This window comes from Camarhynchus parvulus, chromosome 22 (assembly GCF_901933205.1).
Source record: "Camarhynchus parvulus chromosome 22, STF_HiC, whole genome shotgun sequence".
NCBI classification, from domain to species: Eukaryota; Metazoa; Chordata; class Aves; order Passeriformes; family Thraupidae; genus Camarhynchus; species Camarhynchus parvulus.
This window is the reverse complement of record NC_044592.1, coordinates 4,311,699-4,330,643: the sequence shown is the minus strand read 5'-3', so window position 1 is coordinate 4,330,643 and position 18,945 is coordinate 4,311,699. Positions and strand designations below refer to the sequence as shown.

At 49.4% G+C, this 18,945-nt stretch overlaps 1 protein-coding gene across 1 annotated transcript; it reads right to left on the bottom strand.

Annotated features, from left to right (window-relative positions):
- Positions 1-1,612: 1,612 nt before the first annotated feature.
- On the bottom strand, positions 1,613-18,910 carry CDS2 (CDP-diacylglycerol synthase 2). The gene is made up of 13 exons (XM_030964315.1): positions 18,832-18,910; positions 12,205-12,347; positions 10,941-11,037; positions 10,244-10,341; positions 9,881-10,020; positions 8,776-8,834; positions 8,233-8,315; positions 7,446-7,533; positions 6,557-6,625; positions 5,979-6,131; positions 5,338-5,457; positions 4,402-4,505; positions 1,613-3,679 (listed from the first exon to the last, which is right to left on the bottom strand). Exons 3-13 carry the CDS (start codon positions 10,995-10,997, stop codon positions 3,550-3,552), a joined length of 1,101 nt encoding a protein of 366 aa, XP_030820175.1. The 5' UTR covers positions 10,998-11,037; positions 12,205-12,347; positions 18,832-18,910; the 3' UTR covers positions 1,613-3,549.
- Positions 18,911-18,945: the final 35 nt, after the last annotated feature.

Below are 18,945 nucleotides of genomic sequence, written 5' to 3'. Positions count from 1 at the left end.
GAACAGCCAGGGCTGAGAGCAGGGGCTGCACGGGAGCACGGAGCTGCCACCGGGGCTGCCACAGGCTTTGGGGACAGAGCTGTCCCCAGGAGGGGCACCCAGCACCCAGCCAGGCCTGGGGGCTCCCTGCACACAGGGGACATTCCCTGGAGGTGACATTCCCTGGAGGGTGACACTGGCACGGCACAGCCAGCTCTGGGAGATGCTGCAGGATCCCAGCTCCACTTGAGAGCTGCCCCCAGCTCAGGGGCACTGCTGGGCCCAGGGAATTCTATTTAATCCTGGGAATCCTGTTTAACTCCAGGAATTCTGTTTAACCCAGGGAATCCTGTTTTCACCCTGGTAACTCTGTTTAACCCTGGTAATTCAATTTCACCCTGGGAATCCTGTTTAACTCCAGGAATTCAGTTTCACCCTGGTAATTCAATTTCACCCTGGTAATTCAGTTTCACCCTGGGAATCCTGTTTAACTCCAGGAATTCTGTTTAACCCAGGTAATTCTGTTAACCCAGGTAACTCTGTTTCACCCAGGCTGATCCCAGCTCTGGTGCCTTCCTGAGCAGGGCCAGCCCCACCTGGGCTACAACCAGGCAGGGAAAAGCAAAATTCCCACCCAGATGTCCACAGGCCTGGCCCAGCCTTGGGTCAAACCCATAAAACACCTGGGGGTGCCCAGTGTGCCATCCCCATGGGCACTGCCACCTCCCTGGCTGGTGGCTCCACGCCCTGGGACCTGGACAGGGGCTCCTGTCCCCTCCTCCCAGCTGGCAGCAGCTCCCCTCTCCTGCTCTGAACCTTTGCACCTTCCCTGCTCTGAGCCTTTTCCTGTGCCAGGCTGAGCTCCAGCCCTGCAGACCCCATCCCTGGGGTCACTTTGTCCCCAAACTCCCCAAGTTCAGCATCCCCAGGGCCCTGCAGGGCCACGTGGGCTCCTGCATGTCCCTGGGCAGCAGAAACAGCCAGAGCCAGGCCAGCAGCTTCCATCCTTCCCAAACTCCCATCCCAGGCTCAGATCACACCTGCAGGATGGTCCCTGCCCATGGCAAAGGAGGTGGGACAAGATTTCATCCCCCTCCAGCCCAAACCCAGGGTCCAACCCAGCTGCCCAGCCCTGTGAGCTCAGCTGCACAACCTGCAGACAATCCCAAACCCCAGCTCCCTCCCTGCCTCCACTGTTCCCACTCTTCAATGGCTTTTAGGGATTTTTTCCATGCAGGAAACCCTTCCCAGGCAGCTCTGCCCATGAGGACAGCCCAGGTCTGGAGGGAGGGGGCAGGAATAAAACTGGTCAGGGAATTTCTGATCAAGGAATGTCTGATCAGGGCATTTTCTAGTCAGAATTTTCTAATCAGAGAATTTTCTAATCAGGGCATTTCTGATCAGGACAGTTCTGATCAGGGAATTAATTTCTGATCAGGACACTTCTCATCACAAAATTAATTTCTGATCAGGAAATTTTCTCATCAGGGCATGGTCTGATCAGGACATTTTTCATCACAGAATTAATTTCTGATCAGGACATTTTCTGATCAGGGAATTCATTTCTAACCAGGACATTTCTGGCAAGGAATTCATTTCTGCCCAGGCCATTTCTGATCAGGGAATTCATTTCTGGCAGGGCAGGCCCCCCAGGCAGAGCTGCTGCTGCTCCCTGGAGCTGCTTTGCCCTCCAGTGCCCACAGCCAGCACTGACAGCCCTGCCCCAGCAAAGCCCTGCCCTGCTGCTCACAGCAGGAGAGGAACTAAAGGGTTAAAGCAGACGAGCAGGAGACTAAAAACCCACCAAGGGATTTCTCACTAAGGACAGAGCACAGCTTTGGGATATTTATCAACACTGTCATTTCTGCCTGGGGCGTTGGGTAAAGGGCGGGAGCACCCAGGCAGCCCCAGCTGCTGCAGCCCCCTGGCACTGCCCAAATATTGCCCTGGGCAAGGGGGGAGCACCTCCGTTCTCCTCTGCAGCTTCTTGCACCAACATCTGCTCCATGGGCAGAAAATAAATAAACCTAATTCCAGCTGGAGGGGAGCAAGCACAGGAGAAATCCACAACCAGGAGAAATCCACATGAACGCCAAAGGCAGTCCTGGACTGCCCAGGGCAGAACTGTGCCAGCAGGAATTGGGAATGCTTTGTAAGAGCAGAGCCTCCTGTGCTTTCCATCCAACACCTGCCCAGGGAGCAGAGCCAGCACAGCCCCACAGCAGTGCAGGACAGGGGCTGGCCCCTCTGCTGTGTAGTTACACGCACTCAGGGTGTGAAAAGCTCTGAATTTGGGGCGTTTTCAGGTGGTTTATTCTCTGCTGATGCCAAGCAGGTGCAGGGCTCACGCGTGGCTGAAGGTTTGTGGCAGCAACTGCTTGAAAACTCCAATGTATTTCTGCATGAGCTCTCCCTGTCACTCGTTCCCTGGGCTAAAACAAGGTAAAGTTTCTCTCTCCCATGCACAAACTATGGAAAGAAGGAAAATCAGAATCCCCTCGTGTTTACACAAGGTGTAAATGGGGATATTTTCACTATCTGGTTACAAAAAAAAAAAAAAAAAAAAAAAAAGAAAAAGTAAAGTTTTACAATCTTTAGGGCTCTTGTTTTTAAATAATAAAAAAGTATGACAAAATAAAGGAAAGTACTTCATAAAACCTGCAGCTATCAAGTACAAACTACTTCTGACAAGATTCAGTGAGCAAAGCAGGACAGAAGCCTGCAGAGAAATGAACTCAGACTGAAATGCAACACAGACCTTGGTAAACTCAGCAGCACGACTTCTACAGCTCAAGTAACAAACAGACATGATCCCTGAAAGAAAACAAAACCCCCAGCTGCAGCAAGGAAACTGCCTGGAAACTGCTCCCCAGGCTCCTTCAAATATCCCAGTGTGGGGTTTCCAAGCTTGGAGAAAGGAAGAAGTGTGGTTTCTAAAGGTTATTTAATGGGGGAAACAAACCAAGGTGTTTGCAAGCTGTTCTCACCTGGCAGGAATTGCTCAATGAAACTTCAGCGCTCTCTGAACCTCATTTACTTCCATGGCTTCTGGGGGAATCTGAAGCTGCCACTCCCTGTGCCCAGCCTGCTCCTGCTCTGAGCGGCCACAAAAATCTGATTTGCCAGGACAGAAGGGAGGGAATGTGAGAGGCACTGCAGGAGCAGCAGTGAGAGCAGCGGCAGCGGGAAGGGGCTCACACAGGATCCTCCCCCTGTGCAAGGAGATTCCCAGAGGCAGGAATCTGCCCTGGGACATTCCCCTGCACCCCCAGCACAGGAGGAGGGTCCCAGAGCTGCCCCCTGAGCAGGAGGCCCAGAGCAGTTTTGATACTCCTGCTCCACCCACCCCTCACCTCCTCCTCAGCTACAAACCCGACATTTGCTCGTTTGAACCAAAGCTCTATAAATATATTATTTAGAAAAAAAAATAAAATAAAATAAACCACAAATGCAAACATTTACCAAGAAAGGAAGAAAAAGTTACAGTGAAATGAGGCCTTGTTATTGTCTTAAATCAGGGAACTCCCTGGAGGAGGCCTGTGTGCTCTCAGTCCTGCTCCAAGCTCCTGCCTATGCGTCCTCCAGGCTGGCCAGCACTCCCCTGTCCACCAGGTGAGCTTTGAGGGTGTTGAAGATGTGCAGCTGCTGCTCTGGCCTCAGGGTCAGGAACTGCTGGATCAGTTTGCTGGGGTTGGGGCCCCTGGAACACAAAATCAGGGTCAGCAAAGGCTGCAATTCCACCAGAATGTTCATTGCGGTGCTGTCCATCCCCCTGGGAGCCTTTTTTTGCTGACAGGGTTTGAATCTCTCTCAGGTATTTCTCTGAGAGAGATTCAAACCCTGTCAGCAAAAAAAAAAAAGGTGAAATATCTGAAAGAAATTCAGGGCAGCAAGAAAAATTTAATATCTGTCAGAGATTCAAACCTGGGCTGCAAAAAAAGGTGAAATATCTGACAGAGATTCAGGGCAGCAAGAAAAGGTGAAATATCTGAGAGATTCAAATCCTGTCAGGAAGAAAAGGTGAAATATCTGACAGGGATTCAGGGCAGCAAGAAAAGGTGAAATATCTGACAGAGATTTGGGACAGCAAGAAAAGTTTAATATCTGAGAGATTCAAACCTGGGCAGCAAAAAAAGGGGAAATACCTGACAGAGATTCAAGCCCGAGTGCATTCTTAAACAGAACACCCTAAGAAGGGAAAGCTGCAGTGGAGGAAGCTCCACCATGGACACTCACCAGCAACCCAAAGAGAACAGCAGAAAAACCCCTCCAGTAAAACCCTGCCAGGTTTTAGTGCTTTAAGCACAGGACCAAGTAGGTGTGCCTGGATCATAACTGTCTACAAAAACAATGGGTCTCCTAATAAAAATAAAATAACAGAGAGCTGGATCAGCCTTCCTGAGCCATGAATGGCAGTGTTACCTGATGAAGCTGGCAATGTAGACGTTGACAAAGGTGGCCATCAGGTACTGGCAGTCGAAGCGATCCATGATGCCCCCGTGGCCCGGGATGGTGTTGGCAAAGTCCTGCCGGGGCAGAGGGGTGGCACTGAGCCCTTCCCAGCACCTGTGCTGCCCTGGTGGCCCCACACGCCTCACTCAGCCCTGCCCCGGGGCCAAAGCCACACCAAGGAAATCTGGTTTAATGTCTCCCTGCTTCTGGAAGTTTCTCCTTGACGGAGCTGCTGGAGCCTGAGGGGCAGCGAGGCTCAGCTCAGCTCAAGGGTCAGGGAAGGCAAATGTTTAAAATGTTTATCTGCTGCACCCTGCCTTGCCTTTCAAGGCATCCTAACTGAGCACAGGCTGTTTGTATGTGAAACCAGCCTGCAAGACACCAAGGGAAACCTCAGATTGCAAAATTTCCTGCCTGGGTCTTCCTTCCCCACCTGCACCACAGCAGGGTTTGGAATATCACACTTACAACCTTAAGGTCTCTTTCCTTTTGGTCAAAAAACCAAATCCTGCTCCAGCATTTTATCTGTGTCTGAGTAAACCTCCTCTCCCCTTCCCCTGGAGCTCTGGGACTGCCTGGAGGGACAGCACCCACTTTGTGCCTCCTCCCCAAAACCTCCAGGACCTCCCCAAAACCTCCAGGACCTCCCCAACACCTCCAGGACCTCCCCAAAACCTCCAGGACATCCCCAACACCTCCAGGACCTCCCCAACACCTCCATGCTCTTCCCAAAATCTGCATGACCTCCCCAGAATCTCCAAGACCTCGCCAAAACTTCCATGCTCTTCCCAAAACTTCCAGGACCTGCCCAAAACCTGCATGCCCTCCTCAAAACCTCCGTAACCTCCCCAAACCTCCATCCTCTTCCCCAAACCTCCATCCTCTTCCCCAAACCCCCAAGCTCACCTTGATTTTGAAGGCCCTCTTGAAGCCGCTGGCGAAGAAGCCTCCGAAGGGCCCGATGAGGGAGGCAAAGGTGGACAGGGCGATGCTGTGGATCTGGAAGGGGTACATCCTCACGGTCCTCTGCAGCAAAACACACAGCAGCACCTTCAGAGCCTGCCCTGCTCCCTGCCCTGCTCCCTGCCCCCAGGCTGCAGCTCAGGGGGCTTTCAGGTGGGCTCATGTCCCACCAGATCTGGGATCATTCCTTTGGGATCTCTGGCACTGGGTTTACGTCCCACCAGATCTGCGATCATTCCTTTGGGATCTCTGGCACTGGGTTCATGTCCCAGCAGATCTGGGATCTCTGGCATTGGGCTCATGTCCCAGCAGATCTGGGATCATCCCTCTGGGATCTCTGGCACTGAGTTCATGTCCCAGCAGATCTGGGATCTCTGGCATTGGGCTCATTCCCAGCAGACCTGGGATCATTCCTCTGGGATCTCTGGAACCAGGCTCATGTCCCAGCAGACCTGGGATCATCCCTCTGGCATCTCCAAACACGGCCGCCCTCCCCCTTGGCTGTGGCCCCGCAGAGCACAGCCCTGCCCTTCCCTGGGTGCTCCCACCCCCCGGAGCAGAGGCAGGGGGCAGAGGGGCCCTACCCAGCCCAGCACGGAGTGCAGCAGCACGGGGATGTTGTACTCCTGCAGCTGGAAGAGCTCGGAGGGCTCGCAGTCCACGGTGAAGCTGTTGGTGTCGTTGTTGAACTCCACGGGGCAGGTGAAGCAGCGGTACCCCGACATCACGTAGGACAGCTCCAGGGAAAGAGGGAAAAGCAGAATTTGGGGTTTGCTCAGGGGTCTGTCAGGGGGAAAGGCTGTGCAAGGAGGGGAGGGAGAGGGAAGAGCTCTCCTAGGTTCATTAAGAAGATTAATGGTGGTAATCACATATCCTCTGGACAGAGACAGAGCTGTCCCAGGAAGCTCTGAGAAGCTGTGAGAAAGCTCAGAGATTTAAACCCTGTCAGCAAGAAAAATTTAATATCTGACAGAGATTCAAACCCTGTCAGCAAGAAAAGGTGGAATATCTGAGAAATTCAAACCCGGGTAGCAAGAAAAGGTGAAATATCTGACAGAGATTCAAACCTGAGTGCATTGTTTAACAGAACACCCTAAGAAGTGAAAATAGGACCCTAAAAACGAAAAGCTGCAGTGGAGAAAGCTCCACCATGGACACTCACCAGCAACCCAAAGAGAACAGTGGAAAAAAATCCTCCAATAAAACCCTCCCAGGTCTTCTTTGGGGAGAGCTGCCAGAGAGAGAGCAGAGAAATAAAAATTCTTGTAAGAAAAACGCTTTACACCTATAAAAATAAGAAGTCTATTCCATGAAAATCCATAAAGAAAAATGTAAACTGTCTAGAAAAAAAAAGTTTAATAAACATATATAGTAACCATTATCATTATATATTATTATATACACATTACATAGTCACTAACCATTATTATTTACCAATCAAGACACTAAGTTTCAATCATTTACTAAGCTGATAAATTCAAACACAGTGCCTTCTAACACCATATAATAAGAAGCTGTGTACAATAAAAATTCAACTATTCTAGAAAAACAAGGGTTGTGTCCATCTCTACAACAACAGCTGGACTCGATCATCTTCCCACCCCAGTGGTTTGATGATTTCATTTCATAAAATAAAACAAAATTAAATTAATTGAATTTTATTGAATTGGATTGAAGTTAAATTCAATACAATTCAATTCAACTAAAGTAAATAAAATTCAATAAAACAAAATAAATTTAATTGAATTTTATTGAACTTTATTGAATTGAATTACATCAAATCAAATTAAATTAATTTCGTTGAATTTTATTGAATTGACTTTAAATTAAATTAAATTAAATTCAGTAAAATTCAATAGAATTAAATTAAATTAAATTAAATTAAATTTCAGCCTCAAAGAGTGGGATGCAGGTTTATTTAGGAGACTTGCTTCAGCCCCACAGCAGGCCCCAAAGCAGAGCTGGGGGAGCCCCAAGGAGCCCAAATCCCCATTTTTGCCCCCAAATCCCCATTTTTGCCCCCAAATCCCCATTTCTGCCCCAACCCAGACCTTGATGAGCGGCGTGCGGCCGAAGAAGAAGCCGAACATGTAGGCCATGATGTCATTGCAGATCACACACGAGATGGGCACGATGAACCTGAGGGACAGCAGCGTTTGCACAGAACCCCTCGTTATTCTTCATATTTTTAATAATTCATAAAAATCAATGAGATTTAAAATAAACATGAAATGAAAATATTTATTGTATATTTTTAAATATAGTTAAATAAAGTTCTGGTATGCAGATGACACTGCTGAGAGAGAGATGGAGCCAGGAATGTTTTGGCAAGTTTTAAAATCTAATTTTGCAAAAAGATTGAGTGTTGTGGAGAATTAGAATTGTGCAAGATGCATTGCAATAAGAATATGCAGAGTAAAACTATAAGTGATTAGTGTTAGAATAGTAGTATTGTGTAATAAAAGTTAATTGATTAAAGAATTGTGTTGATTAAAAAATAGATTAAATTTATTAGCGCTAGAGTAAAAATATTTAACTCAATAATTAATTTGTCAATAAATAAATAACAAGTAATTAATTTCATTCTTTTTATTCTTATTTATTCTTTTAATGAAGAATAATTATTTCTTGATAAAAATTTATTAATAAATTAACACATTCCTTACATAATTAGTTAATTTTATTAATATTGATATTGCCAAATTAATTTAATTAATTTCTTATTTCTTCATTTATTAATAAATAGCTAATAATTGCTGTTTATTTAACATCTACACAAGGATTCTATGAAAAGCCAGATTTTTTCAGGCTGCACAACCCAAACCAGGGCAAACTCACCAGATCATTCCTTCGAACAGGTTGTGGATGATGAGGTGGGACTGGGTGACCACGATCAGCAACGTCACGTGGGTCCAGCCAAACTGCAACAGAGGACAGCACCCTCACATGAATTCATTAATTATCTGTTTGCTAATTAGCCAGAGAAGCAGGACGAGCTCTCTGGTGCTGAGTTGTTCTGCACCAGCCCTGAGACCCCCAGGTACATCCCAGTGCTGGAGGAAGGCCTGAGCAGGAAGGTTGGGTTTGACTGACCCCCTGAGCCCCAAACTCAGCCTCACCAAACCCCAAATGTAACCTCACCAAAAAACCCCACCAGACCCTGAATTGAACCTCACCAGGAGCTGAACTAAACCTCATCAGGACCTTGACTTAGACCTCACCAGGACCTAGATTTTAACCCCACCAGACCCTGAATTGAACCTCACCAAAATATTAATTTTAACCGCACCAAGACCTCGATTTTAACCTCACCAAAACACGAATTTTAACCCCACCAGACCCTGAATTTGAACCTCACCAAAACCTGGATTTGCAGCTCACCATGTAGAACTGCAGGCGGTAGTGCTTCTTCACCAGGCTCAGCACAAACATGCAGAACCCTGAGGAGAGACAGGAGCACAGTCAGAGCTGCACGGTGCCTGCAGCGGCCAGAGCCCAGCTGCACCTCTGCCCTGCAGCACACAGCGTTCGGGGAATAAAATAACACTTTATTATATTTCATTACTATGTTTTCATTATGTTATTTTTAATATAAAATATATATTTAATAAAAAATATATATATAATATAAAATATATATTTTAATACAAAACATATATTTATTTCAATATAAATATATATATTTAATTATATGTATTAATTATATATATTTAATAATTGAAAATATTATTTTCAATTTAAATAAATTAATAAGTATATATTATAAATATTTTATATATTATATATTATATTTTAAAATTAAATATATGTTTAAATAAAATATTATTTTATATTTAAATGAATATATAAATATATATTATATATACTTTTATATATAATTATTTTTAAATAGAAAATATATATTTAAATAAAATATTTTATATTTAAATAAAAATAAAAATAGAAATATAATATATATTTTATTATATTTTTAAAATAGAAAACATATATGTAAGTAAAATATTATTTTATAGTTAAATAAAAATAAAAACCTAAAAGTATATATTATATAGAGATATATATCTTACATTTAAATATAAACATATAAATATAAAGATACATATTTATATATATATAAATATATATCTTTTATTTAAATATAAAATACTATTTTATATTTAAATAAAAATAAAAACCTAAATAAATATATTATATATAGATATATATCTTACATTAAAAAATATAATAATATATCTTTAAATAAAATATTATTGCTATTTAAATAAAAATAACAACTATACATATATTAAATATATAAAGAAGATCTGAAGATTTTGAGGTTTTCTCCTCGTTGTAAAGATTTCCCACTACTACAGAAAGATTTGTAACTTCCAGCATCCCTGGGGAGCAGAGGAGATTTCCTGGGGCAGATTTGCCCAGCCCAGGTGTGCCCAGGTGTGCCCAGGTGTGCCCAGGTGTGCCCAGGTACCAGCCCAGGTGTGCCCACCTGTGAGGTAGAGGGCGAAGGAGATGAAGCGATGGTATTTGCTGAGGATCCTCAGCGGCTCCTCCCTCTGCACCAGCGTGAAGAAATAATCAGTCACCGTCTCCCCGTAGAAGAAATAATTCACACACAGCAGGAAATACCTGTGCAGGGGAAATAATTTAATTTATTCACAGGAAAAAGTACCTGGGCAGGGGGAGAAATAATTTAATTTATACACAGCTGGGGGAAATAATTCACACAGAGCTGGAAGTGCCTGGCCAGCTGAGAACCCAGGTGAGTGCCCAGGTAACTGCCCAGGTGGATGCCCAGGTGAGAGCCCAGGTGGATGCCCAGGTAACTGCCCAGGTGGGTGCCCTCACTCACCAGCTGAGCGTCCTGAACCAGGGCAGGTCGTAGGAGTGGTACACGTTGTAGCCGATGGTGATGATCTCGTGGAAGCATTTGATCTGCACACACATCACCTGCACAGCAAGGACAGCAGGCATGGAACCCCTGGGGCAACACCTCTGCCCTCCAGGAGACAGGAACAGCACCTGCACGGCCCCTGGCACCTGCACGGCCCCAGCTCCTCCAGCAGCTCCACCAGCCCTGCAGGAGCCTCCCAATCCCACCTGGCAAACTCTGGGTGGAGTTTTTCCTTCCCAATCCCACCTGGCAAACTCTGGGTGGAGTTTTTCCTTCCCAATCCCATTTTTCCCTTCCAATCCCACCTGGGAAGATCAAGGTGTCCTTTTTCCTTCCCAGTCCCATGTGGGAAACTCAGGATGGCATTTTTCCCTCCCAAGAGAAGCTCAGGATGGAGTTTTTCCCTCCCAATCCCACCTGGGAATCTCAAGGTGTTATTTTTCCCTCCCAATCCCATTTTTCCCTCCCAGTCCCACCTGGGATGTTGTTTCTCCCTCCCCTCCCCTCTGCACACCCCGCCCTGTGTGAGTTCCACGCCCTGAGCAGCAGATTCCCCCAGGTTTCCCCCACGGCAGAGGAACCCAGGATCTCTGGACACGAGGCTGGAGCTCCCCCCGCTGCAGGGAAGGCCAGGACACCTCCCTGGAGCACTCACTATTGTCATCAGGACCATGGGGCCCAGGTAGATGATGATGAAGAAGAAGGTGATCATGGCCAGCGTGAGGATCCCTCTCACCCACCAGTTCTTCCATCTGGGCCAGAGAGAAGGAAAACATCAGAGAAAGGCAAGGCCGAGCAAAGCAGCCCGACAAACTCTGCTCTCTGTGTGCACAGGAAGGAAAGCCAGCCCTGCAAACCCCAAATTTCCTCTCAGGGGTGCACAGAGAGCTCGATGTGCTGATAAAGGCCTGGCTGCAGCAGCTGCAGCTCAGCCTCACTGCGTGCAGAGCTGAGCACCCCCGGGGCACTGAGGTGGGCCAGGGCAGCCCCTGCTCCTGCCCTGCAGCTTCCCCAGCCCCTGGACCAGCTGCAGGATGAATTCCCATGAAACGGGAACACTACACTGCTCTGCACGAGGAGATGGGCCCTGGCCGTGGAACCCTCACTGCTTCCTGCTGGGAAACCTCAGGGAGGATGGACAGGGCCCTGGCCAGGCAGGGATGGACAGGAGGGACGGACAGGATGGACAGGATGGATGGACAGGGATGGACAGGAGGGATGGACAGGATGGACAGGATGGATGGACAGGGATGGACAGGAGGGACGGACAGGATGGACAGGAGGGATGGACAGGGATGGACAGGAGGGACGGACAGGATGGACAGGAGGGATGGACAGGGATGGACAGGATGGATGGACAGGGATGGACAGGATGGACGGACAGGATGGACAGGGATGGACAGGATGGACACGATGGATGGACAGGGATGGACAGGAGGGATGGACAGGATGGACAGGATGGACAGGATGGACAGGATGGACAGGATGGATGGACAGGGATGGACAGGATGGACACGATGGATGGACAGGGATGGACAGGAGGGATGGACAGGATGGACAGGATGGATGGACAGGGATGGACAGGAGGGATGGACAGAGATGGACAGGATGGACAGGATGGACAGAGCCCAGTCAGGGAGTGTTAGGACAGGATGGACAGGGATGGATGAACAGGGAGGGATGGGACAGGGATGGACAGGAGGGATGGAGAGAGATGGACAGGATGGATGGACAGGGATGGACAGAGCCCTGCTCAGGGAGTGATGGACAGGACGGATGGACAGTGATGGACAGTGACGGACAGTGACGGACAGGAGGGATGGACAGAGCCCAGTCAGGGAGTGTTAGGACAGTGATGGACAGGATGGATGGACAGTGATGGACAGGACGGACAGAGGCCACCCAGGGAGTGTTTTTACCTCGAGGACAGGTTGGACAGGGCCCTGTTCAGCACCTCTGGGGTGTCATCTGAGGTGGGCACAGGGGAGGAGCCCCCGAACTCGGACTTGCTCTCGCTGTCTGACGCCGTCTCTCCATCCAGCCTGTTCTCAGACTCGGACTCCTGCAGCACAGAGAGAGCCAAGCACCCTCAGCAGCCGCTCTGGGCTGGCCCCAACACTCAGCAGCACTCTGCTGCTGCGCCAGAGCGGGAGGAGAAGGAAATATCCTGGGTGCTACCCGGGGTAACACATGAGAAACATCCTGAGGTGTGCCAGTGGCATCCAGGAGGGCTCGATGGTCCCTCAGCCTCAGAGCAGGCGCAGAACAGGCCCTGCAGAGCCACAGATGCCTCCAGGCTCATTAATGACCACCTCCAAGTGCTCCAGGCCTTGTTAGCAGGAATTCCGACAAGGTCCCAGGGAATGCAGCGCTGCCCAAATTAGCAGAAGAAAGGTCTCCAAGTGGGCAGGCTCCAGGCTCGCAGACAGACTTGGGAAGTGCTGGCTGCTTGAGGACACTAAAAATAACCCTGAGCTGATCCCCAGGCAGCTGAGGAGGAAGAGGATGGCTTATCACCCTGGCCCAGGCATCCCCTGAGGGCAGCAGGAGCCCCAGGTGCTGCAGAGGGACACCCTGCCCTGCTGCACACACACCGTCCTGTGCTTGGGGCTCAACAGACCCAGCAGGGGCAGCTCTGCCAGGCTGGGGAGGGGATTCAGGGCAGGCCTGGCTCCTCCCAGGGGCATTTTCCCCTCTGACGCAGCCCCTGAGCAGAGCCGAGCCCAGAGCTCCGCGGTTTGCCCCTGATTTCAGCTCCATCCTGCTCCTGGAAGGAAGGGAAGGGAGGAAAAGCCGCTCCCTGGGGAGCAAGGCAGAGCCCGTGGCCTCTGAGAACTCCCTGAAAAGTGACTCTGGCAGCAGGAAAAGCACAGGCAGAGCTGAGCTGACAAACGCCGGCAGCGCTGCAAACAATGAGGCACCAGGGGATGAAGGCTCATTGTCTGCAGAGCTCCAAAACAACCAAATGCGCTGGGGCAGCTGGGGGGGCTGCAGCTCAGCAAGGCTGGAGCTGCTCCCTTCCTGAAAGCAGGAAAAGGTAATTATTCCCCCTGGGATAATTAATAAATTCATTTAACAAAGCTGGGACGTGTCACTGGCTCTGAAACCTCACAAGGACAGGGAGGCTCTGTCAGGTGGAGGCAGCTAAAATACCTGGGGGATGCCAGGGGTGATTGCCAGGGATGAGCAGAGCTCCAGAATATTGGCAAAAGGAATAGAACAAGGTGGGGATTTATCCCAGCTCCCTGATTTCTGCACAAGGCACGATGAGGAGAAAGAGCAAAACCCCAAATCTCGGCCAGGGCTGCCTCTCCTGCGAAGCAGAGCTGGGAAAATCCAGATCCCTGCTCACTTTTCCTTTTTCCTATCCATGAAACCCAGAGCTCTGAGCAACGTTTGTCAGCAGATATTTCACCATCCTGAAGGAAAGACACACAGAAAACTGACTTTGTCTGAGCTCTCTTTACACAACTCCACTCCCTCCAGAGCGTGGGGAGACGTCTCTGCTCACCCTGAGATGGTTTTTGTCACACAAACATCCAGCCATGATCTCAGTTGCCATGGAAACGAGCCTGCTCTCTCCTTGCCAAAAATCCTCGGCCCAGCACCCAGGGCTGGCAGATGAAATCAGCCCCAAAAATGCCAATTTTTAGGTATTCTCCTTGGAGCCAGGCCCTGTTGGATTCAGACTCCCTGCCCGGTTCTAACCAAGAGCTGTGACAGAAAATGTTACAGAATAAATGCTGGAAAGGGAAATGGAGCTGCTTTTTCAGGCAGCAGAGCTGACAGCTGGAACAGGAGGGACCAAGTGCACCTCTGCAGGATCAAAGCAAATGCAATTAACTTGATTAACACAAACCCCACGCCCTCTGCCATGAAAACCTCCGTGTTTTCCAGAAAGGGCTTTAATTCTTAATTTACATGGGGGAAACTGCCCCATTCCTCTTTCCTCTTTAACTTCAGTCACGAAAACCCCAATATTTTCCAGAAGGGGTTTTAATTCTTAATTTACATGGAAGAAACTGCCCCATTCCTCTCCCCTCTTTAACTTCAGTCAGGAAAACCCCAGTATTTTCCACTAAGGGCTTTAATTCTTAATTTATATTGGGAAAACTGCCCCATTCCTCTCCCCTCTTCAACCTCAGTAATGAAAATCCCAATATTTTCCACCAAGGGTTTTAATTCTTAATTTACATGGAAGAAACTGCTCCATTCCTCTTTCCTCTTTAACCTCTGTCATGAAAACCCCAATATTTTCCAGAAGGGGCTTTAATTCTTAATTTACATGGGGGAAACTGCCCCATTCCTCTCCCCTCTTTAACTTCAGTCAGGAAAACCCCAGTATTTTCCACTAAGGGCTTTAATTCTTAATTTATATTGGGAAAACTGCCCCATTCCTCTCCCCTCTTCAACCTCAGTAATGAAAATCCCAATATTTTCCACAAAGGGTTTTAATTCTTAATTTACATGGAAGAAACTGCTCCATTCCTCTTTCCTCTTTAACCTCAGTAATGAAAACCCCAATATTTTCCAGAAGGGGCTTTAATTCTTAATTTACATGGGGGAAACTGCCCCATTCCTGTCCCCTCTTTAACCTGTGATGAAAACCTCAATGTTTCCTAGAAGGGGCTTTAATTCTTAATTTACATGGGGAAACTGCCCCATTCCTCTTTCCTCTTTAACCTCTGTCATGAAAACCCCAATATTTTCCACAAAGGGTTTTAATTCTTAATTTACATGGGGGAAACTGCCCCATTCCTCTTTCCTCTTTAACCTCTGTCATGAAAACATCAATGTTTTCCAGAAGGGGCTTTAATTCTTAATTTATATGGAAGAAACTGCTCCGTTCCTCTCCCCTCTTCAACCTCCAGGGCGCCTCCCAGAGCTGGAGAAGTTCTGGATGTTCTGGGGAGGGTTCTGCAGGTTCTGGGGGCATTTCTGGGCAGAACCACAGGAACAGGAGGGCCCAGGGAGGTGGAGCTGGAGCCCGCACAGACATTTCCATCTGCTGCTCCTGGGGAGAACAAACAGCTCAGGCCAGAGCTTCCTGCAGGAAAAGGTTATTTCTGTCCTCAGAAGGACCAAAAATGAGAGGCCGCAGCACGCCAAGGCCGCTGCCTTCTGACCCTCAGCTCCCCAGGAGCTCACACAGATTTTTCCAAAACATAACGAGGAAAAAAAACCTCATTTTTTCTCATAATGAGGAAAAAAACCTCATTTTTCCTCATAATGAAGGAAAACCCTCATCTTTCCTCATAATGAAGGAAAAACCCCTCATTTTTCCTCATAATGAAGGAAAAACCCCTCATTTTTCCTCATAATGAAGGAAAAACACTCATTTTCCCTCATAATGAGAGGAAAAAAACTCCTTTTTCCTCAAAACGAGGAAAAACCAAAAAAACCTCATTTTTCCTCATAACAAAGGAAAAAACCCCTCATTTTTCTCACAATGAGGAGAAAAAAACCCCTCATTTTACCTCATCCCAAGGGCTGAGGGACAGGAAACCTCCCTGCAGCTGCACTTGGAAATTTTGGGAAATTCTCCGTTGCATCTGGCACTTTTGGGAAATTCTGGCACTTTTGGGAAATTCTGGCACTTTTGGGAAATTCTGTCTCTGCTGCATTTGACAGTTTTGGGGAACCCTCTGCTGTTTCCATGACACAGGATTGTCCTGTGAGCTCCTTTAGGACACAGGATTGTCCTCTGACCTTTAGGGACACAGGATTGTCCTGTGAGCTCCTTTAGGGACACAGGATTGTCCTGGGACCTTTAGGGACACAGGATTGTCCTGTGAGCTCTTTGGGGACACAGGATTGTCCTCTGAGCTCTTTAGGGACACAGGATTGTCCTCTGACCTTTAGGGACACAGGATTGTCCTGTGAGCTCTTTAGGGACACAGGATTGTCCTCTGACCTTTAGGGACACAGGATTGTCCTGTGAGCTCTTTAGGGACACAGGATTGTCCTGGGACCTTTAGGGACACAGGATTGTCCTGTGAGCTCCTTTAGGGACACAGGATTGTCCTGTGAGCTCCTTTAGGGACACAGGATTGTCCTGTGAGCTCCTTTAGGGACACAGGATTGTCCTCTGAGCTCCTTTAGGGACACAGGATTGTCCTGTGAGCTCCTTTAGGGACACAGGATTGTCCTCTGAGCTCCTTTAGGGACACAGGATTGTCCTTTAGACACAGATCTGAGCTCCTTTAGGGACACAGGATTGTCCTGTGAGCTCCTTTAGGGACACAGGATTGTCCTCCGTGAGCTCCTTAGGGACACAGGATTGTCCTTAAGGGACCTTTAGGGACTTTGGGGACACAGGATTGTCCTAGGGACACAGGATTGTCCTCTTTGGGGACACAGGATTGTCCTGTGAGCTCCTTTAGGGACACAGGATTGTCCTGTGATTTTAGGGACACAGGATTGTCCTGTGAGCTCTTTAGGGACACAGATTGACGGGACACAGGATTGTCCTGTGAGCTCCTTAGGGACACAGGATTGTCCTCTGAGCTCTCTAGGGACACAGGATTGTCCTCTGAGCTCCTTTAGGGACACAGGATTGTCCTCTGAGCTCCTTTAGGGACACAGGATTGTCCTGTGAGCTCCTTTAGGGACACAGGATTGTCCTCTGAGCTCTCTAGGGACACAGGATTGTCCTCTGAGCTCTTTAGGGACAACTGAAGCCGATCCCAGCTTGGCCCAGCCCGTTTGTTGTGCACCAGCCCTGCCAATCCTCCACATCTCACCACACAAAAATGGAATATAAACTCCCTGAAGGTTTCCTGCTGCAGAGCAAACTCCAGCTGGGATGAACACAGCTCAAGGTCCCACCTGTGCACAGCTGGAGCCATCTCAGAGCTCAGTGAGGGAGGCAGAGCCCCAGAGCCACCCCAGGGTGACAATTCCCAGCACTTCTGTCCCAGACCACAGCAGCACCACGAAATTCCCTCAAACCTGCAGTACAGCCTCCAGCAGGCGTTTAACTGGCATTAAAATCGCATTAAGACTGCATTTAAATCGCATTTAAATTGCAGAAGTGCCCTGCCCGATGATTTCGTGCTGCTCAGAGCTGCACCCTCCGTGCACTAGTGGAGAAAACATCACTTTGCTGCTGCTGGGGCTGATGGAGCAGTCCCAAAGCGAGGGCATTAACCGCCGGCCCCGCAGAGCCGCCCCTCCCGGCAGCTGCCGCTCCCTGCCCTCCGCCAGCGCTCTTTACAAAGCTCCCCGGCCCGTTCGCTGCTCCCGTCCCCTCCTCTTCGGGGAGGCGCAGCAGCCGAGGTGACAAAGGTGACAAGTGAGTCCCAGAGCAACCCCGAGCGGGCAGGGCTGGACGCAGGGATGGCACAGGGACACAGAGCCAGGGCTGCTCCCCGAGCCTCTCCTGCCTGAAAATGAAACTTTTCCCTTCGCTGAAAGGCAATGCCGGCCCTCGTTAAAGCAGGAAATTCCTGGAGGTGCCAAACCCTTCCCTGAGGGAACCTGAGGGGTTTGGGACCCCCAGCTCCTTCCCTAGAGATGATTTAGGAGATCCCAAACCCTTCCCTAAGGGAAGCTTTGGAACCCTCCAATCATTCCTTAGGAATGATTTAGGAGGTTTCAAACCCTTCCCTCAGGTTTCTCAAGGTTCGGAACCCTCCTGTCATTCCCTGGGGATGCTTTAGGACATCCCAAACTCTTCCTCAAGGCAGGTTTTGGAACACCCCTGTCATTTCTTAGGGATGATTTAGAAGGCACCAAACCCTTCCTTAAGGGAAGGTTTAGAACCTCCTTGTCATTCCCTGGGGATGATTTAGGACATCCCAAACCCTTCCTAAAGGCAGGTTTTTAACCCCCCTAAGGGCAGATTTTTAACCCCCCATCACGCCCTGGGGATAATTTAGGACATCCCAAAAACTCTTCCCTAAAGACAGGTTTAGAACCTCCCTGTCATTCCCTAGGGATGATTTAGGGAGTCCCAGGCAGGTTTTTAACCCCCTGTTATTCCCTGGGGATGATTCAGGGCAGGTTTTTACCCCCCCTGTTATTCCCTGGGGATGATTCAGGGCAGGTTTTTACCCCCCCTGTTATTCCCTGGGGATGATTCAGGGCAGGTTTTTAACCCCTGTTATTCCCTAGGGATGATTCAGGGCAGGTTTTTACCCCCCCTGTTATTCCCTAGGGATGATTCAGGGCAGGTTTTTAACTCCCCTGTTATTCCCTAGGGATGATTCAGGGCAGGTTTTTAACTCCCCGATCATCCCCGGGCCCGGCCTGGCGGCTCCGCGCTGTCCCCACCTGCGCCCTGCCCAAAGCCGCTCCACGCCCAGCCCTCCTCACCCCGGGCCGCTCCTCCGAACAGCCGCGGGGGCGGGATCAGCTCCCCCGGACCGATACCCCGAGCCCGGGGCGAGCTCCCCGAGCGCGGGGCGGCGCGGGGCCCTCACAGCGGCCTCACCGCGGGCCGCCGGGACCCCGCGGCGCGCAGGGCGTGCAGGCCCCGCTCCCCGCGGTGCCCCCGGTTCTCCCGGTGCCCGCCGTGCCCTGAGGGCCCCGGGGCCGCTCCCTACCTTGTCCTGGGGGTCTCGGGCCCCGCCGGGCCGCGCCCGGGCCGCAGCCGCGCCTCGCTCATGCCGGACCCGCCGCGCCGCGCCGCCGCCGCCGGGGGCGACACCGCCCACCAA